This window comes from Podarcis liolepis, assembly GCF_965112155.1.
Source record: "Podarcis liolepis genome assembly, chromosome: 10".
Taxonomy (NCBI): Eukaryota; Metazoa; Chordata; class Lepidosauria; order Squamata; family Lacertidae; genus Podarcis; species Podarcis liolepis.
Genome location: NC_139562.1, coordinates 72,392,503 through 72,406,940, shown reverse-complemented (window position 1 = coordinate 72,406,940; position 14,438 = coordinate 72,392,503). Strand labels below are relative to the sequence as shown.

Sequence of the window (14,438 nt, the reverse complement as noted above, 5' to 3'; positions counted from 1 at the left end):
TTCTCCACCCACCCCACGCGTGTTCCTTGTCCCCTTAGCAGTGGCGTAGTGTGGGGGGTGCAGGGGGGGGCGGCTGTACTGGGCGCAACATCTGGGGGTTAGGGTTAGGGGGCGCAAATCCACGGGTTAGGGGGCGCAAATTACTTGCCTTGCCCCGGGTGCTGACAACCCACGCTACGCCACTGGGTATCTGCAAAGGTATGGAGGTGGCAGGATCCTGGCTTTCTCTTGAAATCACACCACTAGTCACTACTTGAAATCCAAGACCTGCAGACAGGCTTCTTTTTACTCCTCAGAAAGGAGAGTGCTTGCAATGTAAATCTGTAGTGTTTTGCCTAACATTAAGAATGCAACTTCTGCTCCTGCAGAATCAACTTCTGGAGGTGGGAAGACATCATTAAAATGGAAGGCCTCTGAAAGGCTAGCAGTACAATCCTGTGTACGTTTACTCAGATGTGGAGTTTTCTCCTGTGTAAGGATGTTGTTTAGGATTACAGCTTCACTTGAAGGTCACTTTGCTAGTTGAGGAACATGGCGAGACTTAAGACGTCTAGCTTGGAGGGTAGTCAGGTGGATGTTACTCCCTATGGCAAGCCCTTTTGGGATGGAGCAATTCTTCCCATTCCAAATGGTGCAATGACATGGTCAAGACTGTTGCAAGCGTGTGGGCTGGATGCAAGGGGCAGCTTTGATCGAGTTTCATGTCAAGCAGCAACCGTATAGCTTTTGGCATTTAAGAAATTACCCTTAAGGACCCTTAATGTTCATAAACTAAAAAGGAGAAGGGATCCTGAAGAGGTCAGCCACTGTGCACACTGGACCGGGGCAATGCATGAGTGCTTCTGTAAGTCATTCCTCAACCTGGGAGGAAATACTCGATCCAAATTTGACATGTTTGGGCCTCAAAAGAGAGACATTGATACACTCTGGTGTTCCTGTGACTTCTCTGCCTCTTTTTGTTAGGTTTTCTTAGGTGTGAGACTTGACCCTTTTGAAATGAAAAGTAATGTCTGAAGTAGTCCCTGGTCTAATGACTGGGAAGCACCGCAGTCGGGTCCTAATGCATTCACCAAAACAGAACTTCTTACACTGGAGCTTGTATTGCAAATTCAAAGTCTGCGGACTAATCTGAAGCAGGTGAAGGCAGCGCCAACCCCTGGATTGTGTCCCCTTTCAAACCTCCCTCTGCCCCACCCCACTGACTTACAGGTGACTTGCCCCAGAGGACTAGCCGGATGACTTGAGCGCCAAGTGCGGAATGCCCAGGGGCTCCTTCAACAGGGTAGCGGGAGATGGCCCGTCCGCAGACACAGCAGCAGTTATCTATCAGTGGTGACCATGCCTTCATCAGCTGAAAAGATTATGACTTTGACCACGGAAATCATTCTGAGTCACTGCAACTGTATCCGTAGCTGAGTGACTCTTGCCATGGCTCTGGATGCATTGAGTGGAGTCTAGTTTGACCACATGAAAATATGTGGCTTCCTCATTTGGTTTCCTCATATGAGACCTTTAGCCCAGCAAGTTTTATTGCTCTGCCTGTAGTTCACCAAGGGCCTTGGCCTGAGATCTTTCCCAGCCCCATCTCAGATAAGGGGGATTGGCAATGGAACCGTCTGTGTACATTTCATGTGCTCTGTGCACAGCTATGGACCCTCCCTGCCCCACATGAACCAGCTTGTGGAAATTCTTTGTGGAGATTATTTACATTTTTCTCTTATCTGTAGTCCTCAAGTAGAGCTGCTCTTCCCTCTTCTTCAGGGATGGATTAAGAGGTAGAAATAACTGCACCCTCAGAGTTGTACGCATGGTACTTTCTCACTTCTGTTTTCTCTAAGCCATGGATTTCCATGAAGGTATTTGGAAAAGATCTGGCAATCTTCCATAGGCAGTGCGTGCTGCCCCTAGGCCATTATTTTCCAAAACATCCCCCATGTTTGGTATTTATTGCAACAGCGTTGTAGTGGTATACCTGTCTGATACTAAGGCCATGTGTAATAAAGCCATTTTATAGTGTCGTCCATGGTTAAAGTGTACCATCTAATTGGGCCATCTCGGAGGCAGGCAAGGTGGGGAATTTGTCGAAATCCCCAAAACAGCCTTTGGCAACCGGGTGCCCTCCAGATGTTTTGGACCACAACTCTCATCAGCCCCACCTGAGATTGACAAAGAGACCTCTGCCCACAACAACGTTGTGCTTCTTTCTTTGACTTCCAGCTTTGCACATCCCGTTTCATTCAGGTGGATCCAATGAGGGACCCCCAAGGCCAGCCCTGGATGCATTGGACTCATTGATGTCATCGGCTGTGATTGAGTGCCTGCTATGCACTGAAGTTTCCTTTTTTGCTTTTTAGAAGCTAAGAAATCTACAACAAAATGGAGTGCTCCTCTTTAGTGTACCAGCCAGCCGTTCCATTCCGTTCCCCTTCCCTCCAAGTTTTCATTTCTCACCCAACAGGCCCAACAGGCACAGAGCCCTCTCTCCCTACTTCTGTAAATCTTGGGGTTTCTCAAAGCATGCTAATAACTCCCTCTTGCTTCTAAACCAGGCAACTCCCAGTTTAGGTGCATCCAATACGAGCACAACCGTGCACATGCGCACAGCACTGAACCCCAAAATGACCCCCCAAAGTCATAAAGACATCACTGAAACATCACCAAAAGGTTGAAATGGGGGTGGAGCAGAGGCAGGGGCAGAACAGGGTGTTTGCAGGCTTTTTAAATGGGTGTTTGATGACATGTGATTTCACGCATTGACCTGGAATGCAACCTGTGCACCAACAGGGAGTTGCCTGCAGTCCTGTTTTGGGCTCGTGTTGTAACTCTGCGCTTCACTTTGCTGTTGGCATATACCACCTCTTTGCTAAAGAGCATTGAATTTTGCCTAGCAAGGAAGTTCTACAAGTAACTTTAATTTTTGGAGGGCAAAATTTGGTACCCACCATATGCCCAGTCCACCTGAATAAAAACCAAACTAATTTCACCTCAGTCAGATGTTCACACTTGAAACATTATACAGTGCTCCCATTGCTTTGTCAAGTTATCTGTTCTTAAACTTTTATAATAGCTGTTTGTCTCATAAAGTTCTCTTCTGTTATTTGAGTTAACGTATACCACCTACTCATAATGGACAAATACGGTTTAGACCTCTCTTAGCACATAGCGCAGCTATGAAACTCCAAAGTGTAAAAACTGCCCTTCATTGAACTTGGGAGGCAAGGGAGCTCCAGCTGGATACTGGAGCCAGTTGTCAGTCAACGTATACTGGGTAGAGGGAAATCATAATTAGAAGTTATTTGCCTCCCAAAGTCTCGGTATTCAGAAAAGCAAAACTCCTGTTTCTGAGACCAATCCAAAGTGCTGGTCAATAAAAGTCCAAAATAGTTTGGGACTAGGATGCTGACAAGGTCATTTTCTCACACAAGATCCTGACTACTTATTCACCTCTTTGGTTGATGCTCTGGGTCAGGATCCCAACGGCTAGTGGACATCCTGGCCTGGGGGCCTATTCTGGCACCTTTCTCTGTTGATATTTAGATTTCCAATGGAGACTTGTTTGTTTCCAACCCAGAGAAGATCTTAACTATATTTTACCAGCTCAAGTTGAGTTGACTCTTCAGTTTTGTTGTGGGTGGGTGTGCTGCTGACGCTGTTTTAATTTTATTAATTTTAAATATCACTTTATATTTTATTGCGATCTTATAAAATGGTGGAAGTTACTCATTGTGGCAGGATACACATATATTTTTAATAAATAAGTAAATTTGTTTTTCTTTTCTCTCTTTCCCTAAAGAACAAGGTATGGTTATTTCTAGTTTCCCCCAAAGTGAAGACCTTTGCTTTCTTAATAGCCTCCCTGGGCAAACACGTTGCCAGCAATGCCTTATCACTGCTGAGATACGAGGGGATTGGGGGGAAATACCCCTAGTTTTCATCATACACCATTTCACTGTTCATTTCCAAAGCACCTTCATGTTTATTACTGCCACCACTCAACATTTGTCAAATGATTATTTTCCCCCATTAAACCTTGCAGATAACACACCCCTCTATGCTCACATCAGTTTCCTTTCAAATTTGGAACACCCAATTTCATCCTTCAAAGATTAACATGTTATTAACATGTTAATAGTGCTTCTCTGTGTCTGATTGGGTTTCTGTCTCTGCTGTTATGCATTTATTGAACCTGGGGGAGGATGCCCATAGTTCCCTGGATTTTCAACATTTTGAACTGATCAAGAGTGAAAGGGCAGGAGCAAGGAGTCCTGATTATTGGCTGGTATTCAGAGCTGAGAGGAAGACCTCACTAGCACGGGAAGCATGGATAAAGCTCTGTTCTGATTATGCAGAACAGAATTTCTATTTGTTTGTTTGTTTATTCATAAAAGTATTTCTGTACTGCTGTCTCATAAAATATCAGGGTAGTGTCCAACAATGTGGAGACAAGAGAACATAGAACCTATTAAAACAGTACAAATTTGGAGTGAGAAGCTGGAGACTCCTAGCCGCCGCTGTCTTCATGATGGACCTCGGGAGGGTCTCTCCTGCGCAGACAGACCAGCCTCAGCCTCTAGATGCCACTTGGAGCGCCAGCCATGCCCTGACAATCAGTGTCCGTCTGGAGGCAGCCCTGCATGTGGAAAGGTCTCTCTCCATGGAGACTTGAACCTTCATTGAAAAGTTTTGCATCCCATGGAGGGAGCCCCATGTGACTCCATACTTCCAGGCTGATGTCACTTCCATGATGGCTGTGGTGCATGATGTAGGCATCTAGGGGTCAGGGTTAGCCCATGCCTGCATGGATGTTCATATGGAATGCCTGAAAAGGGCTTCTGTCAGAGCCTCTTTTTTCTTCAAGCTATGTATTACATAAGCCCTTGCCTGCCTTTTCTGTGGGATGGTGTCTGAGAATGATGTCATCAAGAGCAGCATCAGGGACCAGAGATGAAACACTTGGTGGAGAAAAACGGTTTAGTCTTGGGGCTGCCCATTGTCTAGGGCAGAAAGGCTGGTGAAAGTTTCAGCATGAAATGGCACATTTTGGAAGCATGGTTATAACATAACTTTTTATAACTCTAGAGTGGTTCATGGAAGCTACTTAAAAGTTTCTCCAAAAATCTGAGTCTGAGATTTTCCCAATTGAATTTTGATTGTGCAACTGGAATCTCTCTTGTATCCTGTGTAGCCATATTGGTTATTAAATTGCTGCTGTTTTCATTTCTTTTTCTTTTTTCATTATTATTTTTTTTGGAGATGGGGGAGGTTGTTAAAACTCTTTATTTTAACTAATAAATGTCTACATTTATTCAGCTAATTTAACTGACATTGAGTAATTCTTCATATCACACTCACCAGTCAAATCTGTACATAGAGGACCAATTTCCATCCCCCATTACATTGGTGTGTACAGCGCTCCCAGCCTTCGAGAGAGAGACTAATAGTCACCTGTAAATTGCAAACTCATCAGGGCAGGGACCAGTCTTTTACTTATCTTACTCTGCAAAATGTTTTTGTTCATTGATGCCTCTCCCTAATAATAATAATAATAATAATAATAATAATAATAATAATAATAATATTTATGCATTGGAGGTACAGGCTGCCCCAACACAAGAGTTTCTTGCAGATAAGACGACATTGTTTGTTTGTTTTTAAAAATTTATACCCCACCCTTCATTGTTAAACAATCTCAGGATGGGCCACAACATACAACATACATGAAGTTAAAATCAGATACAAAATTACAGAGCAAATGTATCACTGTATAAAACTCAGCATACACCACTGTCACATGGGCCAAATCTGTTTACTTAAAAGGTCTGATGGAAATTGAAATGTTTTCACTTGCCACCCAAAACTGAACAGCGTTGATGCTGATCTAACCTCCAGGATAAGAATGTTTCACATCCGGGATGCCATCACCAAGAAGGCCCTATTATGAGTTCTAAAAGGATGAGCCTTGCTTGGTAATCGCATAATGAGAAGGGCTTCCCTGGTAGATCTCAAGTAACAGACAGGATGTTACAATATTTAATTATGGGTGAAATCCAACTAAGTTATACATGCAGTTAATCCACTGAAATCAGTGGATCTACTTGAGTGTGATTAATCTTGGGCAGAACCCCAATATTTTACTCCTTTACTCTGCCAAGGAAGCCTCAATATGGTACTAGCAAATATAGGGAAACAGCAATAAAATAGGAAATTGCTCAACATGTTTCAGTGGAAACCTTCAGGTGCACAAAATTTCAATTTGTCAAGTTAACCAGCAAGGTAGTGTTGCCTTACCATAATAACAGGACTAGCCCATCACTGTTGACTGCCTCTTTTATGTGCTCAGATTTAAAGCAGTTGCCATTTACCTCTGGGGGTACTTCTTCTAAGCTTTGTGAATTATATGTCCCCATTTTTGGGTGTGTATTCAGTGTCATGGTGCAAGCATGTGGACTACTACCTGCACTGGCAAGGAACTCTGGCTGCAGCAGGCTGACAGTTGCCACCCTATGAAGTCTGCTCCACAGAGGTTTCCCCCTGGTGACCATAACCTGCAGATATAATGGCTCAAGATATTTTGGTGCCAAAAGATTGAAAGAGCCAAATGAAGGGGTCCTTTAATCTCAGCACCTGTCCTAGTGGTTAAAAATAAATGATTGACATTTGCAACCCTCAAAACTGTCACCCTTACAATAAAGGCCAGCCTTGATAATATGTAGACCAGACCCGAAGAATCCACAAAGAGCTTTGTAAGCTGGTTAGGATCACCCAGGTTAGTAAAACTGTTATCCTCTGAATGTAGAACAATTTATAAATTCTGAAATAAAATAATAAATAAAACCAGTATAAAATAACTGCTCTGTTAAGGCAGATTTATCATTACACCTGCTGGGGAAGAAATTTAGTAACCTCTTAGCGGGGAAAAGGGCAATTATGCCGAAAAGCTTTTCAGGTTTTATTATTGACAACTTTACATTAATCAATACAGCTGTGAAAACCATTTGCTGCACAGAATGTAACCATAATATACAACATAGAAATGCGGTCTAAGTAAATTACAACAAGGAATTACAAAAAGTCTCATTAGAAAGAAAGCCACCAAACATGGCAGCCGACCTTCCACTCACTGCGGAATCAACATGGTGGCACAGCAACATCCCTTAGAACAGTTAATCACAGAAGGCTCTAAATTTGTTCTAAAAAGAACATCACTATATACTGTACAGTCCTCAAAAATAATTTATTACACTGTTTCTAGAAAAAAAGCTAGTCTTTTTTTTAAAAAAAAATTGTTCTTTTTCCAGAGTCCACAAGAAATGTGCAATTCTTCCCAGCTGTCTAGGAATGGCAGCGACAGCTGTATGATCACAGAGACGAGGTGGTGGAATCCACAACTTCTCTTCCATTGCAGACGGTTGGCACATAGACATTGGCAGAGGCTGAAAGAGAAACATTGCCAGGAGCTACAGAGAGTTCTTAATACAAGTGCAATTTCCTTGCTCTTGAAATGATGAAGAGGAGAACTAAATGCCTTAACACCAGACAGATGATAATACAGAAAGAGCCATTAGGACTGCATAATAGTAGGGCATCCTATTTAAAATGTGGGGTTTTTGGGGGGTTTTTGGGTTGTTGCTTTCATTTTGATTATATATTTTGTGGTTTTATATTCTTATTTTGTTCTGTGAACCGCCCTGAGACCTTCGGGTATAGGGCGGTATATAAATTCAATAAATAAAATAAAAAATAATAAATGTAGGCCACAGTGTCAAAAATACCATAAATCTGAAGTATGGAATCCTGAGAATTGCAGTGGCTAGAGATTTCTAGCAAATAAGTCTCAGCACTTTCAAAATCCTCTGGTTTATGTAATGCCTCTTACCAATAATCCAGTAATCAGTTGCTTTCAGTTTATTAGAGCCCAGTCGAAGGAAGATTTGCCCCCGTCTTGGGCTGGGTGAGTTCAGGTGCTCACCTCCAGTCTCTTGCTTCAGAAGACTTCAGGGAGAGTGGTCCCTTGGCAACTACAAGCAAGGCAGGATTTGTCCCCCTCATGGCCTGAGCACCATTCAGCTGCTCAGATCCACTCCCTCACCTAGATGGCCGCTGAAGGGTGAGGACCAAGGATGAGGGAGGGAAATGTTGCCCCAGGGAGCTGCTAGGCAGCTTAGAAGCAACACGTGATTGAACTAGTGCGTGCTTTTCTTGTGCAAGACACTTTTAAAGCCTCTCGGGGATAAAAAGTGAGAAATAAGTATTGCAACTAAGTAAACCAATTGTTCAATCAAACTACCACTGGTTCAGTTGACTGATCTACCAATTAAACCTCACACACCTCGCTTTTATAGATATACCGGTAAATGGAAGGTGATGCTTGTCCAAAGGAACTCAATGAATTCTTGTACTGTGTATCCAGGACTCTTATCATCTGAATCATGCAGGCTTTGAGCATGTGTTTTGTGTGCGTGTTTAAGGGTTGAAAGAAAATATAAAGGGAATACCCTTATTTTCTCACACATCCATATACCAGTTGTTTCTCTGGTGCTGTTTGTTAACAACTGCACGGGAGGCAGAAATTCAGCAGGTGAAGGGCTTCGTCCATCCTGTATGCCTGACCAGCTCCCCTTGGAATCCTGCCTCTTCTGGGGCTCTTAGCAAGCTGGTTGCTTTATAAGTGTCTTTTAAAAACAAGCTAGTTGCGTCTGTTCCATTTCTGGAACTTGGGGGTTTTAAAAATAAAAATAAAACCAATGCTGTTTTTTTATTGCTTGCTTTCAACCAGAGGCGGATTTAGAGCAGCGCAACAGCTTCCTCCGGACTGGGTGCTGGGCAAAGGGGGCACTGCAGGGCATCACAACTAGGATGCAGTAAACTGAGCAGAACGGAAGGGGAAAGGCGGGCAGGGCAGTTTTTGCCTTGCACAGGGTGCTGCTGAAATTTGAAAGACCCAAGGCGCCCCCCCCCCCCCGTTTCAATACTGGGGGTTACAGTTGCTACTTCCCACCTGCCTTGGCACTGTTTATTTCAAAATTCAATTACTGTAAACCACGACCGAGAAATCGCAGCCCCCTGGGACCAAATGTGTTCCTCCAGGCACGTCCAGCCCTGGCTGGAAAATGTCCTCAAATAAAGTGTCTTACTTTGTTGAAGGGGGGGCATGTTATATGCCCTTGCACATAGCAACTTGCCTCCTGCACAAAGGTAGAATTCACACGTGCTTCTCTGCCCACTTTTGTCTCTGCCTGCTCCCCCACCCCACCAAGTGATGGAGAAGTTAGGAGAGCAAGAATGGGGGGGGGGGAGCTCTGAAGGCAGCAGCCATGATCTTTAATTACCTTGGGAATAAGTGGTTCCTGTTCCGCTGACGCTGAACCTGTTGAGATGCAGCCTGTGCGTGACCACATTCTTCTGTGGCTGGAAGAGGACAATATGCACTTTGGGGGCAAACAGACACCCCAAGACAACAAAGCCGCTGAGACTTACGGAGATGCACATGGTTGTGGTCTGAACCTGCATGGAGAAAAACCAGAAGGGTCAGCAGGGATGAATTCTGAATTTCCAATACAAACACAATATCAGACCAGAGGCCCCTTGAACCCTGCGGCCAATGGGATGCCTATGGGAAACTCACAAGCAGGGTGGGAATGCAACAGCACTCACACTGCCGCCATGATGAGCAGACCTACAGGAAGACAAACTCAATCCCTTTTGGAACACAGGAGCAGAAGACCAAAAATATGTCCCAGTGGATCAGATCAAGAGTTCATGTAGTCCAGCATGAACAATCTCCAACAATAGTTGAATGCCTTCACACCCTGCTTGAAATTTTCCTGCAAGCAGCAGACTTTTACAATTGTTTGTCCTTGAACCATTAATGTTCAGACCCAAGCTGCTGCTGAATAGTATTGATCAAATTTTCACCCAAGTGCTTATACTTCCAGCTACCACCTCATATATGCTTTCCCTCCAGCACTACAAAGATGACATCCAGATCTATTGGTAGAACATGAGACACTTAATCTTAGGGTTATGGGTTTGAGCCCCACATTAGGCAAAAAGATTCCTGCATTTACTTGGGTAAATGTAATGACCTTACTCTCATGCTAAGTGCCAAACTTTGTGTGATGTTAAGTGTGTTTAAGTTGTGTAAATGTCAAGTGTGAGGGAACCCAATCAGGTTCAGAACTGCAGGTTTCATTTTCTTCCTACACCAACATAGTCCCAACAAAATTGTCCCCCAAAGCTGCTGTTTGTCTTGGAAGGGAAACTGGGGTGGTGGAGTGATTTTTCATTTGGACCACAGTTGATGGAGAAGAAAAGTTAACCCCCCCCTCTCCTTGAACCCAAAGCCCCAATCCTGCATTAGCATCCTGTGTATTCTAAGAAGCAGTGGCTGAGATTCTCCTCTTCCATGACACACTGCTCCCTAGCCACTACACATAAAAACAGCAGACTTTCATTGGTTAATCTGAGCAGAATATTTAATATTGCACTGGATCTGGCTAAAATGATGGTGGAAACTTACCCTGTAGTCACTTGATGTCACATAAAAGATTGGCAGAAAGGCCAGCCAAATAATGCATGTCGTATACATTGTAAAGCCAATAAATTTGGCTTCATTGAAGTTTTCTGGGCACTTCCTTGTTTTGAAGGCATACACAGTGCATAAGACTACAAGGATCACATCATACATTAAGGAGATCAACATACTAGAATCCTTGACATTGCACTTCAATATGACAGTCTGCCTTTTCTCAGGGATGGTGTATCGGCGAGTGCCCGGGGCCTCCAAAATCAGCCAGACAGACACCACCACAATCTGCACCATGATAAGGCTCAGGCAAATGAGGACCTGAGAACGTGGGCTGATGAATTTAGGCCTCTGAGCCCCGTTCTTCACCCCATTGAATATTCTGGCAATGCAGTTCGTTTTTGTCAGGAGGGCAGCATAGCACGTGGCAAACGATGTGCCCAGGCCCAGACGGCGCAAGGTGCAAATGGCTGGCGAGGGCTTGGCAATAAAGAAGAAGGTCATGCTGTAGGAGAGGAAGACTCCAAAGAGGAGGATGTAGCAAAGCTCACGGCTTGAAGCTTTGACCAAGGGAGTGTTGTTGTGCTTTATGAAGACCCCCACAACTAGGAAAGTACAAACAAAGCCCAGGCATGCGATAGTCACAGGCCCTATGGCCCAGGCATCTTCCCACTTGATGTAATCTTCCGGTAAGTCATAACAGCTGGTGAGATCCGTAGAGGGCCATTGCCCAAGTCCACAATCTGAGCAGGTGAATTCGTCAGCAAGGTACTCGAAAGGTTCACAGGGAATACAAATCCAACAGCAGACATCTCCTGGCTGCATGTTCTTCATCTCATTAGGTTGGCAGGGGTCACTGCACTGGGCAGTTGGAACAACATCTGTGGACCAATGGATGGAGTCTACATCGAGGGTCAAAGTTTCTGCCCACTGGCCGATCTTTAAGTAGGCATATTTACCACCATTGTGCTGGAAATTGAAGACATTGTATCGGCCTATCCCATCACCGTAAATATCAAATTTAACAGTGTTGTCTGCAGATTTGGAAGAACTGAATGGAGCTGCCAGAAATAAGAGAGAGAAAACAATGTTTCTAGTCTATGCATTTGCCCTTCTTTTCAGCGTGCATAAACAATCAATTTCATTTTTTGTCAACAGAGCTTCAACAAACCTAAAACCAGCAAAGAAATAATTTTGCATAAACTAATCTTCTAATCATTTGTACAGAGTTATGGTGTTGTTCGTTTTTTACCGTATTTTTCACCCTATAGGACACACTTTTCCCCCTCCAAAAATGAAGGGGAAATGTGTGTGCGTCCTATGGGGCGAATGCAGGCTTTCGCTGAAGCCTGGAGAGCAAGAGGGGTCAGTGCGCACCGACCCCTCTCGCTCTCCAGGCTTCAGGAACACATCCGCAAGCCTTGGGAGCCCACGGGAGTTTCCGTTAGGCTCCCTAGGCTTGCGGATAGCAGCCTGCATCTCGAAGCCAGGGGTGCGCTGCACAGCGCGCCCCGGGCTTCGGTTCCCCGACCTGGTTTGGAGGCTGGCGGTGGGGAGAAGCACGCTTCTCCCTGCCACCAGCCCCACAAGCTCGGGGGACAGTGGGGAGGCGGAACGCCACCATCCCACTGTCCCCCGACCTGGTTTGGAGGCTGGCGGCGGGGAGAAGCGTGCTTCTCCCCACCGCCAGCCCCACAAGCTGGGGGACATCAAAGTGTTGTGCCTCAAAATAGGACGGCCCTCAAAATAAACGGTTGAGGCCTCCTTCATACATCCTGGAGGTTACAGGTCTGATGACTATTTGCATCTGTGATGCAGCCCCATATACTTACAACAGCATCATGGCTGCAAGGAGCCCCGGGATGTGTAGTTCCAGGTGCCTGACATTCCAATTAAGAGTTCTCACCTATGGCAAACTGGATGCTCCCAAGGTCTTTCAGGCACAGGATGCTTCTTCTGGAGTACTAGAGAGGAATGGAGACCTTGCAAAGAGGCCTCTCCATGGCTGTCATAATTGATGCTCTAACCATGAAGTTTGGGGTGATGGGAAGAGGCAGCGGAGGACCCCATGGGTGTGGCAGCTGGGGCAGCAGGAAGGGGTGGGAGAGGTGTTCATGCCTCATGATCCCAATTATGTCTACTTTTACAGCAGAATGGAGAATTGTTACTCATTTCCGGAGCATGATTCAGAAACAGTTGCCTCAGCTATGCCGTTTCTTCCTGAGAAACTACATTTTCTGCACATTCAACTCATAATTTTGAGTTGGGGAAGGTATGCTGTTCTCTCTGTCTTATACCCTCACACTCAACACATCCAAGGTTTTGCAATAATGAATTTTGCATGGATCATGAAGAACACGGCTGTCATGGGCAGAAGCAAGCTTTCCCCCATTGGCCACTAAGCTGCAGCCAAAATTGTCTCGAGGAATTGGTCACATTTTCAGATAACATTTTTAGACATGTTGTTAACATCTGTGAGGGATACACCTAAAAATATATATTGTCCCTTAGCCTTTCTCTACAGCAAGATGTCTGGCCACAAGACTGAGTCCTGCTATCTGGATTAAGCAACTGTAGACAAACAGATCATCCTTGCCGAGTTTTTAGAACTTCCAGAGACTTCCTTACACATTATCCATCAAGTGTTACTTGCACAGCCAATGTTTCTCTTACCCTTATCATCTTGAAGACTTTGGGTTTTTGTTTGAAAGTAAAACTTTGATAGTAGGAGACTCAGGCAGAAGAAATAAAGAAATATTTATTATACAGAGTAAAGTTGGTAAAACAAATGATTTGTCGGGAGATGAAGTTCTTTCAGGGAACAGTTCACTTAATAAATCTAGTGGGTGTTTCAGGCTTCTAAACAAGGTAGTAAACATGGAGCTTCTTTTCAACTTCAGCTGCTTATTTTCAGTTAATACCCTTCAGTTTGATGTTACAGGTTTCCAGCCTAGATGGTCGATGCTCAGCTTCTCTCCCGTTATTTCACTTCAGTTCCTTCACTTAGTGGTTGTGTAGGTGTTTCAGCTTAACACTTTGGCTCCTAAAGAAGGGGGGACTTTCCGTCAGTTTCCCAACCTTTCCTCACTCCCACTCCTGAGGTACTTCCATCCCTCTTAACTGGTCTGGGAGCTTCTCTGTCTAGAGGATCCCTCCCCTCCTGACTGACAGGAGACCCAAGGAGACTTTATCCTCACAGACTCTATTTCTCCTTGTTCAAACTCAGCCTGCCCGTTACTCCTGTCTGAATACTCTCCCAAGATACTGCACTCGGTCTTTGTATCTAAGCTCAGAGACCCCTTTCTCTAGCTGTGGATGTTCTGCTCCTCAGAGTGGATGTTCCACACACAGACCAGAACCAACTCTGCAACTCTTCCTCCTGCTCTTTCCCTTAGTTAGACTATCAGCTTCTCTCTCCTTTTACTCTCCCTCCCAAAGTGCTGGCTCCACCCTGTTCTGACTAACTCTCTTGGCAGCCAATCAGAGAGAGGCGCCAGCCCTCTGGTGGAATTCTATGGCACTGCACCCCCAGGCTCTGGTCTGGCTCAGCTGTCTGACACTGCAGTGTTAAAGATATATGCTTAATGTGCATAAAATGCTGTGCTTGAATATATTGTATTTGAAATGCTAGAAAGAGAAGTTTACATTAGGAGTTTAACTATAGTAAACATGCTAAGGAACGGTTGGGTGTTGAATGTTTCCGTTTGAGGGTTTAGGACAGCAGGAAATGTTGGAGGGGATGTTCTGTTATGATGAACAAGTTTATTATCTCTCTCTGGGACCAGAGAGAGGAAAGTTTACTGAACTGCATTAAGGACTAAAAAAGAAGATGGGACTGCATTGCTTGCTTGTTTAAGCATAAATTGTAACTGTGTATCTTTATAATGTTTATATGTAGCTATTTTAAAGTAAA

General features: G+C 44.5%; 2 protein-coding genes across 3 annotated transcripts in view; one reads left to right on the top strand and one right to left on the bottom strand.

The window, feature by feature from the left end:
• Positions 1-5,314, top strand: part of ELAPOR2 (endosome-lysosome associated apoptosis and autophagy regulator family member 2) — a 93,295-nt gene extending 87,981 nt beyond the window's left edge. Inside the window, exon 23 of the mRNA XM_083464011.1 lies at positions 199-5,314. The gene's annotated coding sequence lies outside the window, so the exon portion shown is untranslated. The remainder of the gene's footprint in view (positions 1-198) is intronic.
• A 1,963-nt stretch (positions 5,315-7,277) lies between these two features.
• The window catches only part of GRM3 (glutamate metabotropic receptor 3), a 132,504-nt gene continuing 125,343 nt past the window's right edge, over positions 7,278-14,438 (bottom strand). For both annotated transcript variants that reach the window (XM_083464020.1, XM_083464019.1), the window contains exons 4-6: positions 10,520-11,586; positions 9,330-9,504; positions 7,278-7,433 (exon numbers count right to left, since the gene is read on the bottom strand). In XM_083464020.1, coding sequence (XP_083320146.1) covers positions 7,360-7,433; positions 9,330-9,504; positions 10,520-11,586 — 1,316 coding nt within the window. In that variant the 3' untranslated portion in view covers positions 7,278-7,359. The remainder of the gene's footprint in view (positions 7,434-9,329; positions 9,505-10,519; positions 11,587-14,438) is intronic.